Source organism: Lynx rufus, unplaced genomic scaffold (assembly GCF_022079265.1).
Source record: "Lynx rufus isolate CCGP_SWC_20201006 ecotype Redwood Valley unplaced genomic scaffold, mLynRuf1.p SCAF_10, whole genome shotgun sequence".
Lineage (NCBI taxonomy): Eukaryota > Metazoa > Chordata > Mammalia > Carnivora > Felidae > Lynx > Lynx rufus.
This window is the reverse complement of record NW_025814824.1, coordinates 60,865,659-60,880,831: the sequence shown is the minus strand read 5'-3', so window position 1 is coordinate 60,880,831 and position 15,173 is coordinate 60,865,659. Positions and strand designations below refer to the sequence as shown.

The 15,173-nt window shown below is 45.5% G+C and overlaps 1 protein-coding gene across 1 annotated transcript in view; it reads left to right on the top strand.

Moving 5' to 3' along the window:
* GABBR2 (gamma-aminobutyric acid type B receptor subunit 2) overlaps positions 1–15,173 on the top strand; it is a 347,460-nt gene that overhangs the window by 240,250 nt on the left and 92,037 nt on the right. The window contains exon 8 of the mRNA XM_047066870.1: positions 9,343–9,403. Within this exon, the coding sequence (XP_046922826.1) occupies positions 9,343–9,403 (61 nt within the window). The remainder of the gene's footprint in view (positions 1–9,342; positions 9,404–15,173) is intronic.

The window sequence follows — 15,173 nt, the reverse complement described above, 5'->3', positions numbered from 1 at the left end:
CTCAGGTGCCTGTCTAGCACGTGCCCAACAGGTGTTAGGTGGTAGTTGATTGAATGCATGTTATCATAACATCTCATAACGTGTCCATCACAGTTTACTTGGCGCTTGTTCTGTTATGTGGGCATTCTGTTCATTTCTGATATTTTGCTATTCTAAACAAGCCTGACTCTTGCATTGTAACTGGAAGGAAAGGATTTGGTCCTGCTTCTCTTGGCCCATCCACCCAACCATCTTCTCTTCATCTCTCTCCTCTCCCCTGCGCCCAGCCCTGCCTTAGGCTCGCTAGCTTTGTGACTGATCACCATTGGAACCCTTTGGACCATCAGATCACGGTCCCTCAGAAGGGTGGCTGTGGGACAGGCCACACCTCCCATCCTGCCCCTCCTCTTAGTTTCCTGCACACCCACTGCCCAAAACTCAATAGATTCATCAAACTTTTCTCCAGGCTTGGACCTATAAAAAGCATTTTCATGTAAGAAAAGTAGTTCAAATAGAATGCAAAATATGACTTATATTAGTCTAAGGCACAGGCAGAAAAAAAGTATTTTTCACCTTTGTAGAGCACGTGGGTAGACATGCACAATTGTTTGATATTTCTCTTTTAATCGGCTGTCCTTTGGAAAACAGAAGGCACCTTCTTCAAGCCTACATGATGAGCAACTCTATGCCTTTTTAAAAATTGTTTTAATGTTTATTTATTTTTGAGAGAGAGAGAGACAGACAGAGTGTAAGTGGAGGAGGGGCAGAGAGAGAGGGAGACACAGAATCCGAAGCAGGCTCCAGGCTCTGAGCTGTCAGCACAGAGTCTGACACGGGACTCGAATCTATAAACTGGGAGATCATGACCTGAGCCGAAGTCAGACGCTTAACTAATTGAGCCACCCCAGTGCCCCAGCACCTCTACCCTTGATGGAAAATCTGACCAGCATTCAAGCCCCAGTATTTTCTCCAAGTCCTCATGGTTCATTTGAAACCAGCGTTGTCCTGGTTGGAGGGCTGGCAGCAGAACAGTCCAAGGTGGGCTTGGATCATCTACGCAGACAGCAGTGCGCTGACCAGGATCTCCTGTCCCCCTTCGGTTTCCAACTCCTTAGAGATTCTGCTGCCTGTGTGACATGTCAGGGCACATCTTGTTCCCTCAAAGCACAGATCAAGGGGCGCCTGGGTGGCGCAGTCGGTTAAGCGTCCGACTTCAGCCAGGTCACGATCTCACGGTCCGGGAGTTCGAGCCCCGCGTCAGGCTCTGGGCTGATGGCTCAGAGCCTGGAGCCTGTTTCCGATTCTGTGTCTCCCTCTCTCTCTGCCCCTCCCCCGTTCATGCTCTGTCTCTCTCTGTCCCAAAAATAAATAAACGTTGAAAAAAAAAAAACTTTAAAAAAAAAAAAAAAAGCACAGATCAAGCAGTCAGATGAGCATGCTTGTTCACACCTCCCAGAGACCAATCAACTGCCAGGGACAAGAGTGTAGTTAGGGTCATATTAAAGATGGAAATTCTTCCCTAAATGCACATGACCTGCAGAAACTATGCCCCTTAGTGAGCCCGGGGCTCCAGGGGGTTAGGCTGAGATGAGCAAGTCTTCATTCTGTCCAGCCTCCAGCTCCAGCCCGACATCAGATCGTGTCTGGGGCTGGGCATCCCTAGCCCCTGCTGTGAAATTGAAAGCAACCAAAAAGAAAGAAAAGAAGAAAGAAAGAAAGAAAGAAAGAAAGAAAGAAAGAAAGAAAGAAAGAAAGAGAAAGAAAAAAGAGTTCCAATGTAGGACTTGACCCATACAATTCATAAACTGCTGTTGGAACAAAAAAAAATTTTTTTTTTTTTTTTTTGCAGAAGAGAGCAAGCGAGAATGCAATTGGGGGAGAGGGGCAGAGGGAGAGAGAGAGAGAATCTCAAGTACTCAGTGTGGAGCTGGACGCAGGGCTCGATCCCATGACCCTCGCATCATGACCTGAGCCCAGACTCAAGAGTTGGGCTCAACCACCTGAGCCACCCAGGCGCTCCTGGAGTAAACCTCCCTCACTTAGTAGTGACACATTAAAGGTGAACAATGGAAACAATTAATTTTTCTAAGACGAAGCTGCCGAATCCTGCTGGCTACTGGAATCCTTAGTGTACATTTCATTCACCACTGATTTTCCTGGGGGTTCTGAACTGACACCAGGTGAAATTCTGCTAACTCCAATTCCCTGGAAGAATTATGAGTTACCCTTTATGTGCAGCAGCCCTGTGTTATACCTTTTTCATAAATACCTTCCCTAATTCTCACAAACAATCTTGACGAGTAGGTATTGCACTTCCTATTTTTCAAATAGGAGAATTGATGCTCAGAAACACTCAGTGACTCTTCGGGGTCACACTGGGGGCAGTGTTGACTCTTGTCTGGTGAATGCTGAAAGGGAAGTTTTTTCCATGTGTTATCCTGTGCATTCTGAAGATTTCTCCAACAAAGAAATGCATCTTTATTGCTCCCGATTCAACCTGAACTGTTTGTTTGGATCAACTTTTATGAAACAGACTGTTTTCTTTGACATTAGCAACATCTCTTTCAGGAAGAAAAAAAAATTCCTTGTAAATGATCCACTTGGTGGCTTTACTTCCATTATTTTATTTGCATTCCAAATCTGCTCTGTGGTCATTCTTTATGAACTCCTCAGAAGTTAGACTCCATTATCAATCAGCATGCCGTCAAGAAAACAGAAACCACTTCAGGCATTTCAGAGGGAGATTTAATACAGGGAACCGGTTACAACTTTGTTGAAAAGGATGGAGGAGCAAAACAGGAAGGTGCTGTCCCTGGAGATAAGTATTTACAGAAACTACTAAGCCCCTTGGGCTGCAGGAACAGAAGGGATATGGTATTAGCACTGCCTCTGAAATGCACAAAGTGATCTCTATTTTCTAGACTGCATGCTGATTGATAATGGATTCTAACTTCTGAGGAGTTTTAAGAATGACCCCAGAGCAGATTAGGAATGCAAATAAAATAATGGGGACCCAAGGACACTGGCCTCTGAGGCTCTTGCTGCTGCTGTTTCTGCTACTGTGGGGACCCCACCACTGGCCACTGAGCAGTCAGCTCAGAGCCCCCTTGCCCCCCGCTGCCAGTTCAGGGATGCTGGGGTCCACAGACACCTGCAGTCACTCAGAACTCCTGCTGCTACAGCCAAAGCAGGAAAAATATAGCTTTTCCCTTATGCATACTTTCTAATCTCTCGTGAATGCCTCTCATTAGCAGAACCTAAATGGAAACCAGCTGGCAGGAGATGGTGGGGAATGTGGTTTCGGACTTTGGGTCCCTGCAGCACAGAGGAGGATATAGACTGTGAGCCACCAGACAGAACTCGGCCACCATGCCAGCCAGAGCTACCCAACTCCGTTGCTTTGGAATGCAGCACGTCACAGGAACTGGTCTCGAGTGCACGTGATGATCCTCAGTTATAGCCTTGGGATCACACACGACGAAAGCTTAAAGAGAGTCACGGCGTTTATATAGACATAAAGAATATGTGTGTGGGGAGAAGAGCAAGACAAATCCCTGCTCAAGCTGTGCTTTAAGAAAGGCAAAGCCAGCCCAGCCTCCTGGCTGAAATGCCAGGCCACAGTGAGGCTGAAGCAAGGGCTTTACTCAGAACCCATCGCCTCTGTTCCCACCGTCTTCTCATGCAGGCTCCTTCAGGATGCAAGAAAGACATAGTCCCCATGACCTTTGGTGGCAGGTGTCTTAGGTCGGGTTGCCCAGGAAACAGATTCTGAGACAAAGATCTGCATACAGGAAGTTGATCAGAAACCAAACCTGGGAGGGAGGAAGTGAAGCAGGATTGGGCAAAGGGACAAGTTGAAATTGATCAGCTGTAACCATGACCTCAGCCATCCCATGGGGGCTTCTGGATGCCATGCTCCTTCACAGTTGCCCAGAATTGATGAAGGGGGTAGAACTGTGTCCCTTCACATTGACCATTGGATGTCGGCTGCCCCCCAGGGAGGGGGCATGACTGCCATTGGCACAGCTCCATTGGGGTGCTGGGCAACTCAGCAGTAGCCAGGATGCCTGACAGCTGGGGAAATGAGTGCCTTCTTCCCAAGGGGGCACTAGGACAGTACTTCGTAGTGTCGACCCAGACAGAAGGCACGTGGGAGTCCACTACTGTTCAGGCCACAATGTCCAGCCACCCTGGTGGTGCACTCTGAGCTGGCAAGAGAGAGAATCGGGTCCTCATGCTAGCCTGAGCCACTGTCACCACACACCGCGATGACCGGCTGCCAGAGCCCAAGTTTCTCTGTGTCCTTGTTTCCATACTACCATCCATTCTCTATCCAGCTGCCAGATCGATCTGCTCAACCCTTACATCAGATCACAGTACAGCTTTGCTCAGCCTCCCCACACCCGGGGCTCTTCCCTGTGCTTAAAATCCCCTCCAGAGCCTTCCATGGCCTCCAGGTCGGATGTGACCTGGCCCTGCCTACCTACCCGCTCCCTCGCTGTGCTCCCCCACCCTGGCCCTTTCTGTTCCCGCCCTGATTCTGCCCTTCCCCTGGAGCATCTCCCTCTTGTCTTGCAGCCTTCAGCTCTTCTAGAAGCTCTTCAGTGAGGTCTTTCCTAACTGTGCAGTAGACCTCTGCTCTCGCCCAGCCACTTCCTCTTATTTTCTTCATGGCGCTCTTCACTAACTAAAGTCATCTTGTTCATTTAGTGGCAAACTTGTTTTATTTGTCTCTCCTAATCAAATATAAATCTCTCCAAGGATAGGAATCAGCACCTAGAAGCTAAGAACCTGGCCCAGAATAGGCAAACATTTGTGGAAAGACACCTATTGGACAGAATTTCGTGAAAATCACCTGATTGGTGTGTGGGCTTCCTTGTGTCCATGTGTTCTTGTGTCTTATTGACATTGACTTGGCTGGGATAGTGCCCCCCGCCCCCGTCAGCCATGGGCAGGGTAACACAACTGGCTTTAGTGGTCAGACCCAACATGTGCCATGGTAACTCCTTCAGGAAAGAATCAGATGGCACATCTTCCTCAGAAGGGGGCTTCATGGAGCTTCCTGGCTTCTTCTCTGCACAGACCCTCTAAATAGCCCGTTATGTATCTGTGTGTTCTACACCACCCATTGGCTCATGTGGTTGGAGAACTCAGTCACTTGGGGGCTGACGTTTCTGAGAGGTGAGGACACCTTGGACCCAGATCCAACAGTTTATCCCTTTGACAGATGGAATCATATGCTATGGAAAATCCTTGCCTATGGGTTGGAAAGCTTCCTGGTACTTTAAATCTTTTTTATTAAAGCTCTCTGCTATTAAACATCTTTCAATAAGAATTACTACTGCTATTTACTGAGCACCTGCTGTAGGTCAGGAGCTGTGCTAGGTCCATAGCTCCGTGCTCAGGAATTTGCCCGAGGGGGCCTGTCCAGGTTTGTGATACTTGGACACTGGCCTCCTTCCATTGCATTACCTGAGACAGAAGGAGGAGCTACTGTTAGTAAAAATAGTTGTTGTGAAAAAAAACTAAAATGTGACAGCTCTTCAAAGATGGAGTAATTAGTTTTGTTTACAAAGTAAAGGGAGGTTCTCATCCCTACCTCATACTCCAATCGAGTGTCATTCTGTCCAAGTTTCGAAGACCATTTCAGTATATACTTTTTCATTTAACTAATAAAGATTCTGCAGCTATATTAAAAGCTGTAAGTCATCAAGACAGTATAGTACTGGCACAAAAACAGACACATGGATCAATGGAACAGAATAGAAAACCCAGAAATGGACCCACAACTCCTATATGGTCCACTAGTCTTCAACAAAGCAAGAAAGAATATCCAATGGAGAAAAAGACAGTCTCTTCAACAAATGGTGCTGGAAAAATTGAATGGCTACATGCAGAAAAATGAACCTGGACCACTTTCTTACACCATACACAAAAATAAATGCAAAATGGATGAAAGACCTAAATGTGAGACAGGAAGCCATCAAAATCCTAGAGGAGAAAGCAGGCAGCAACCTCTTTGATCTCGGCCACAGCATCTTCTTACTAGACACATGGCTGAAGGCAAAGAGAACAAAAGTGAACATGAACTATTGGGACTTCATCAAGATAAAAAGCTTCTGTACAGCGAAGGAAACAATCAACAAAACTAAAAAACAACCAATGGAATGGGAGAAGATACTAGCAAATGACATAGCTGATAAAGGGTTAGTATCCAAAATCTATAAAGAACTTATCAAACTCAACACCCAAAAAACAAATAATCCATTAAGAAATGAGCAGAAGACATGAATAGACACTTTTCCAAAGAGACAGCCAGATGGCTAACAGACACATGAAAAGATGCTCAACATCACTCATCATCAGGGAAATACAAATCAAAACCACGATGAGATACCACCTCACACCTGTCAGAATGGCTGAAATTAGCAACACAAGAAAAACAACTTGGCGAGAATGGAGAAAGGGGAACCCTCCTGCACTGTTGGTGGGAATGCAAACTGGTGCAGCCACTCTGGAGAACAGTATGCAGGTTCCTCAAAAAGTTAAAAATAGAGCTACCATACAATCCAGCAATTGCACTGCTAGTTATTTACCCAAAGGATACAGAAATACAGATTTGAATGGTACAAGCACCCTGATGTTTATAGCAGCATTATCAACAATAGCCAAACTATGGAGAGAGCCCAATGTCCATTGACTGATAAAGGAATAAAGAAGATATATATGTATGTATGTATGTATGTATACATACATGTATATATACAAATGTATATATGTATATGACATGGTATTTGTCAGAAAAAGACAAATACCATTTCCCTCATATGTGGATTTTTAAATAATTTTTTATGTTTATTTTAAAAAATTTTTTAAATATTTGTTTATTTTTGAGAGAGAGAGACAGAGCACCAGCAGGGGAGGGACAGAGGAGACACAGAATCTGAAGCAGGCTCCAGGCTCTGAGCTGTCAGCACAGAGCCTGACGTGGAGCTCGAACCCACGAGCTGTGAGAGCATGACCTGAGCTGAAGTCAGACACTTAACCAACTGAGCCACCTAGTCACCCCTATGTTTATTTATTTTTGAGAGACAGAGCAAACACACGAGTGGAAGAAGGGCAGAGAGAGGGAGACAGAGGATTCGAAGTGGGCTCTGTGCTGACAGCAGAGAGCCCGATGCAAGCTGAAACTCACAAAATGTGAGATCATGATCTGAGCAGAAGTTGGACACTCAACCGACTAAGCCACCCAGGCGCCCCGAAATTTAAGAAACAAAACAGTTGAATATATGGGAAGGGGGGGGAAGAAAAAGAGAGAGAGAGAAACCATGAGAGACTTTTAATGATAGAGGGTTGATAGAGGGAGGTGGGTGGGGGATGGGCTAGATGGAGGATGGATATTAAGGAGGGCATTTGTTGGGATGAGCACTGAGTGTTGTATGTAAGTGATGAATCACTGAATTCTACTCCTGAAACCAATATTGCACTGTATGTTAACTAACTAGAATTTAAATACAATTTTTTTAAAAAGATTCTGCAAAATTTGTCCACATTTTATACCTACAAGTGTTTGGAGTTCTACAAAGCTTGGCAGGAGATGGGTAAGTTAGATCTCCACCTTTATCAAAACATGAAATGTCCTCTTGTCCACAATGTCTGCATCTTTCCCAGCTGTGCAAAGTGGTCTATTTGCATAAAAGTGATCCTTTCAGAAGATGTTCTGTGCTTTTCAATCATCCCTAGAAATAAAATCACAGCTCCTGTCTCACCTTACGCTGAAATGTTTTCACACTTCAGGGAATTACTTGCCATCACCTGAATATGGAATTCAGTTGGCATTAGTTTCAAAATGATACTACTTTCAGCTGTCTACAGGATTTCAAAAAGGTGTCAAAGTGGCCTTAGAAGGTGTTTCTCGTTCTGAGAACAGGTTGAGTGATTCTCTTTGTTGCAAAAGCCACAGGGCCTCAGACTTTGGGTTTCCACCAAAGGAAGATCCTTTTTGGTGCTTTCTCCTGAGAATTGAGTGGAAACCAAAGTATTGTCTGTGCTATTACTTGATGAAGCAAGAGCATAGTGAGAGTAAAGCAGTGTCTCTTTAAAACAATTTCTTTTTCTGGGGTGCCTGGGTGGCTCAGTCGGTTGAACGTCCAGCTTCGGCTCAGGTCATGATGTCGCGGTCTGTGAGTTTGAGCCCTGCGTCGGGCTCTATGCTGACAGCTCAGAGTCTGGAGCCTGCTTTGGATTCTGTGTCTCACTCTCTCTCTGCCCCTCCCCCGCTCATGCTCTGTCTCTCTCTCTCTCTCTCTGTCAAAAATAAATACACATTAAAAATTTTTTTAAACAATTTCTTTTTCTAATTGCATGTTAATGGAAAGATAGGAAAGAATTTATTTCTGGAATAGGAGCAACATGCTGTAGTGAAATGGCCTGGGCATTAAAATCAAACTCGGATCTGACTCCCAGCAGCCTCACTTACAGTGAACCTAATATAGAGTGCATAACCTCTCTTGGTCTCAGTTTCTTGGTCTGTAAAATGAGGATCATCCCCCTTTCCACTCAAGCTTGTCAAAAAGATTCATTGATAGAATGTGTCGATTTCCTGCACGGTTACTGAATTTTGATGGGTCATGGGTCTTGGCCAAGGAGAGACCCCACCCGCTCTTCATGTCCCCGATTTATTTAGCCCAGCATATGGAAGCCCAGTATCAGCCAGCAAGGCAAATACAGCAGATGATGCTGTGTGTAGCCCCCGGGGTCCCTAATGAGGGATGCTCAGCTGCCTGTGACACAAGGCAGGTCTCGCTGGCTCAGGAAGCTTAATTTTGTGCTGCCCCATAGCCCATTTATAATTGGGGCTGATGTCACCCCTCAGGAAGAACTTACAAAAACATTCTCTATCCTTAATAAGAAATACGAACCAACCTCCAGGCCCCTTGTGATCCTCACGCCAAACAGTCTGAGCAGAGTCGCCTTAATGGGTAGGGCACAGGCGCAGAGTCGGGGCCAGGCTCCAAGGGCCTCATCTCCGCCTCCATCTTTCCAGCACCCCGGAAGACCTTGTCCCAGGATAACAGGACACATGGGTGTTTAATGGATAATCATGATAATAACGATGATGCATATCTCAGCTTTAATTCACGTGTGTTGTTTTCATTATTGATTTTGTGCTCTTCAGATGAACCAGATAAAGTCACAACCGGTTTTAAAACAATTAGTTTAATTTTGCCTCTGCAGTCTAGCGGGAACCTATTTTTTTCAATATTAATAGTCACATTGTACGATTTACGAATTTCAGCTGAGATCCATAGTGTCTGAGCTAATATGGCATTTCTCTTTTATTTTCGTTTGTTTTGTTTTTAGGGTCAAGTTGTGTTCCGGAATGGGGAGAGGATGGGGACCATTAAATTTACTCAATTTCAAGGTAGGCTTTTTGATGCTTATTCCTTCTAGTTGATGAGTTCTTATATGGGGATGTTGTGTTTCTGCAATAAAATACATCAAAAGAAATGAAAGTATGATGTTCCAGATAAGAGAGAGTAGAGTCAGTAGAAAACACTTCTCTGTGAAAACATTAGTTTCAACTTATTTGGAATATTTTTCTCAACTGCATGACTTCTCAGGCTATTCAGTCTTCCCACATGACTCTGAGAGGCTCGTGAAAGTATAGAGAGTGGGGGGTTAAGCCCGCTCCAGTATTCTGAGAAAGCTTGCATTGTTTTTTGATTTTAGAAATTTTCAAACAGACCCTAAATTTGAGAGAATTGCATAATAAACCCTGTGTACCCATCACCTGGCTTCAACCATCATCCACATTTTGCTAATCTTGCTTTATCTTTACTCACCCACCTCACCCTTTTTTTTTTCTGTAATGTTTAAAACAGCTCCCAGACATTATCTCATTTCAATCTATAAATACTGCAGTATGCATTCCCAGTAGATAAGGACCTTTCAGAACATAACCACGATACTATTATCCCACCTAAAACATTTAACAAAGGTGTTTTTTTTAAGTTTACCCATTTTGAGAGAGAAAGAGAGGGAGCACAGGAGCAGGGGGAGGAGCAGAGAGAGGAGAGAGAGAATCCCAAACAGGTTCCACACTGTCAGCCAGACTCGGCTTGATCTCACTAACCGTGAGATCATGACCTGAGCTGAAATCAAGAATCAGACACTTAACTGACTGAGTCACCCAGGCACCCCTGACAATGATTCTTAGTTGAATCTTAGACACTTCTAGTCTATGTGGATTCTCTGATTTTCTCCAAAAGGCCTTTACAGTGTGTGGGAGAATCCACACAAGGTCCACTCGTTGCATCTGGTTGATATCTCTTTTAACCCATAATCATCCCCCACGTGCTTGTTATAGGTCATTTTTTTTTTAAGAAACTAGGTCATTTTTTGGATTTTTCTGTTGTCCGTGTTCGAAGGGGTTCAGAAACCTTCCAGACCACATTCCTCATGTAAGGTGGAAGTGGAGGCCCCGAGAGGGGTTGGGGCTTGTCAGAGAGTACAGGGCATCTGTGGGAGTGGGACTGGGCTTTCCTCCAGGTAGACACCTCCGTCAGTCATCAGCAGGTTTGTTAGCCAAAACCACTAGATGCACTGTTCTTTACCGCAGTTTTTTTTTTAGCATCTGGATGTTTCTGGAAAATCCAGAAACAAGAGCAGTGCCTTCTGCGTCAGATCCCAAAGTCATCCAAGGGAAAGCAAAAAGTGAAATCGAGTTATTCAGGTTCATTCAGACAAATCCCACCAGATTGAGATCAATGAGGAGAGGTGTTTGGTACTATGGCTCCGTAATTCAATCTTGTAGACTCACCCATTCGTCTTCTGATGGCAGGTAATTGAAACGCATGTCAGCTCCCTGGCATGCACAAAAGATGTAATTTTCGGCAAATGCAATTATTTTCCCATTTGTTAGTCTTGCTTCTTCATTGGTTGAACCAAGTAAGCATCTTGGCAAAGATACTTCCTTTTTTTTTTTCTTTTTTTGAGTGATTGTAACTAAATTCTCTTGTCACATTTCCAGTTCTCAAATTATATCATTCTGGGAGAATATTTTATAAAATATTGATTGGCTGATCACAGCTACAAGTGCGTGCCAATTTTATTGCCTTTTTTTTTTTCATATGTTAGGATAAGACACCGACCCCAGTGACTAGTTTTAGGCATTTGTAAGGAAAGCAGAGGAGCAAACAGAAGTTCAGAGGTGGGTCTGACCCACCTTAGCTCAAGTCCATATAGCACATCAGGCAAGTGACTTCACCTGTGTGAAGTTCTCCTCTGTAAAATAGGAATATAATCCTATTTACCTTCTTGGAATATGGGAAGAATTCAATGAGATAACACATAGAAATATGTGCACGTATTTCTTGCTCAGCAAGTAGTAGCAATTATGATTAGCACTGTGTCAAAAATTATGACACTTTTCTGGGGCAAATCCAGATTTTCTTGGTGTGTTGAAACCCCCCCAGGTGCCTTTCCATCTGCCTGCCCTTTATAGCTTCTCCCCACACTTAGCCATATGTAGGATGTCAGACAGGGAAGGGTCTTAGAGATGATCCCACTCCACTACCTCATGGTGTAAATGGGAAACTGAGGCTCAGGGGAGGGAGGTGTTCTGCCCAGGGACACAAGCCAGTTAGTGGCAGAGCTGAGACTGGACCTCAGCTCCCCCCCTTGTGCTCACATGCCCACCTCTGCCTGTTTTCCCTTCACATTTGTGTCCAGTTTTTTTTTTTAATTTGTTTAATGTTTTATTTATTTTTGAGAGAGAGAGAACATGAGCAGAGGAGGGGCAGAGAGAGAGCGAGACACAAAATATGGAGGAGGTTCCAGGCTCTGAGCTGTCAGCACAGAACCTGACGTGGGGCTCGAACCCACAAACTGTGAGATCATGACCTGAGCCAAAGTTGGATGCTTAACCGCCTGAGCCACCCAGGTGCCCCTGTGTCCAGTTTTTATTGAACATCAGAGCTGGGCCTGCAGAGACTCCTGTTCATACAGGTTTTTTCTCATATAATTTATTGTCAAATTGGCTTCCATACAACCCCCAGTGCTCATCTCAACAAGTGCCCTCCTCAATGCCCATCTCCCATTTTCCCCTCTCCCCCACCCCCAACAACACTGTTTGTTCTCTATATTTAAGAGTCTCTTATTGCCTCCCTTTCTGTTTGTAACTATTCTTTTCCTCCTTCCCTTCCTCCATGGTCTTCTGGTAAGTTTCTCAAGATCCACATATGAGTGAAAACATATGATATCTGTCCTTCTCTGACTGACTTATTTCACTTAGCATAATACCCCCCACTTCCATCCACGTTGCTGCAAATGGCCAGATTTCATTCTTTCTCATTGCCAAGTAGTATTCCGTTGAATATATAAACCACATCTTCTTTATCCATTTATCAGTTGATGGACATTTAGGCTCTTTCCATAATTTGGCTATTGTTGAAAGCACTGCTATAAACATTGGGGTACACGTGCCCCTATGCATCAGCACTCCTGCATCCCTTGGGTAAATTCCTAGCAGTGCTATTGCTGGGTCATAGGGTAGATCTATTTTTAATTTTTCGAGGAACCTCCACACTGTTTTCCAGAGCAGCTGCACCAGTTTGCATTCTGTATGGGTTTTTTTTTAAATATTTACTTATTTTTGGGAGAACACAAGCAGGGGAGGGGCAGAGAGAAGGGTGACAGAGGATCCGAAGCGGACTCTGCTCTGACAGGCTGACAGCAGCAAGCCTGATGTGGGGCTCGAGCTCATGAACCATGAGACCATGACCTGAGCCAAAGTCAGATGCTCAACTGACTGAGCCACCCAAACACCCCTGTTATATGTTTTTAAAACATAGATCCTGTTGACAGAGGGATTCTGTTATTTGGGGGCTGAAATGAGCCACTAGAATGCTGGGGGCATGTTCGTGTCAGCACAAGAGTTCATTTTCCAAATGTAAAGGGTCTCAGAGGTGCACTGTCTGCCTGGATGGAGGGGCATTGCATTATTGAATAGGCTGACCACCTGAAGGGTGCCTGGTTATCATCTGGGAAACTGAGGCCCAGACCAGGGAAGTGACTTGGCTGGGGCAGATCCATCCCATGGTGAGGTCATTCCTTCTAGTCTCTGGCCCCATGCTTCCCTGGGCTGGTCCACACAATGTTTTCTAGGACTTTCCAGGATTTAGCCATAGGATGGGCCTGCCCCTTATCCTGGATTACCCACTCTTATATCGCCACTGGCCTTTCAAAAAGGCTTCTAAATGGGACCACCATGTTTTTTCTGCCGTGTCCTTCACGCTGACTCTCTCCCTGTCTGCTTCTCTCTCCCTTACTCCTGCCTTGTATTTAGAGGGGACAGTGAACAGCAGGGCTTACTTCAGAGCTGGCCCAGACAGCCAGCCCCAGCAGTGGGGCCTCTCTTTGCAGAGGCTGCTTCGAGACTCACACTCAGGCTGTCTCAAAGCCCACTAACCTGATCTTGTAAGATGGCCCATCCCACCCTTCCTCTGAAGACCTCACGAGATGCTCTTTCAGCTTCTTGTTTGTGCAGAGCTCCTGGTGCCTTCCAGACTCTTGTACCTACCATAAAGGAAGCATTTTGTAGGAGGCTCTGTGTTTGCAAAACTAAAACACGAGTGAGTTGGAAATGGAAGGCAGCTTTGGAGAGAAGACTAAAAGGGGAGTCAATAAACTGTCCTCCTGCACTTTCTGATTCCAAAGCTGTAAAGTTGGTAGGACAAATGCCTGGAATTTGGTAGGCCTCCAGTACAAGTTTATTGAATTAATCTGGGAGCAAAAGACCTGGATTCAAGTCCTTGCTCTGAAACTTAGCAGCAGTGTAACCCTGGGCAAGTCACTTCGTCTCCCTAGGCCTTAACTTAATTCTCTGGAAAATGGGATGGCACTAATGCCAGCCCTTGCCCAGTTGGAGTGGGGAAAGGGCCACATGAGATCTTGCTCTATAAATTCTCAAGAGCTGGGAAGCTAGTCACATTCCTGACGCAGTGCCTGGCTTCTGGCCAGCTCTTGGTAATGCTCACTGGATTAGCTGGTGATAGGACTTGTGGAAGTTTAAGAACGTCTTCATTTACTTGTGGTTTGCAGTGACTTGTCTCGCAAACAGCAGTTAGCCTTGACGGCAGAGTGAACCAAAGCTAATTCAAGATGGTGGCCATTGTTGCATCAGCCTGGAGAAACTGCCTCTTTTGTAAAGTTAGGAATGCTGGATAAACAGAACTGTTCTAAAATAACGTGCCAGGGTTAGATTCATGGCCTCCCTTGAGACGGAGGCATTTTTAATCCAGGAGAGGCTTCAGATCCCTACGAATGATCTCTCCATTTACTTCGTTTTCAAGGGTTCCCAGAGCTTTTAACTGTCAACAGGACAATCGTAGAGTGTGGATGGTGGATGCCATCAGTGACACATCCATACTCCCTGAGCATCCATTATTTCCAAAGAAATAGCTCATTAAAGGCACCTGAACCCCTCACCCTGTGCAAGGAGAAGGCCAGATGTCCAGGGAGTTAGCCCTTCCAGGGACAGCCTTGCACCAAGGAGGAGAGAGAAGCAGAGGATAAACTTCTCACTAGCCTTCCCTCTTGGGTGGGGAAACTGCAAGGTATGTTCTGCTCTGTCTCTGGGGGTCCCCAGTGGGATTTTGCCTCAGCTGCCCACCCAGAAACCTGCTCATTAATGCCCCTTTACTGGCTCCCTTCCCTTCCCTGTCTCACCTCCCCCACACCCCTTCAAGGTGCCCTAGGATCACCTCTCCTGTAAATTCCATGCCCTCTTACTCTTGCCTCGGGCGCTGTTCTGAGTGACCCACCTGTGGTCAGAGCAGGAGTTAGCGTCCTGTTGGCCGCACACCTTGGGTGGAGTGGGGGGCCAAGGCCCGGACTCCTTTCAGTTCCACATTCACTCACCCTCCCCTACGCTGTCGCTGACTTTCATGAAACCACGTGGAGAGGAGGATGAATGCCAGGGAATTGGCTTCTTTTTTCTCTCAAGAGAAGAAAGAATCCATGTTCCTGCCGAAGTCTAAACACAGTTGGGAGTTTGCAGCAGGGGAGGAAGTCGAGTGAAGCCATGATTAGAGCCTTGTTTGTGCTCTTCGGCAGCTCTGAGCATCTGTGTGCTCCACTCGCCGGCCCTGCCTTCATTAGGCCTGTTTGTCAGAGTCACAGCAAATGACGAT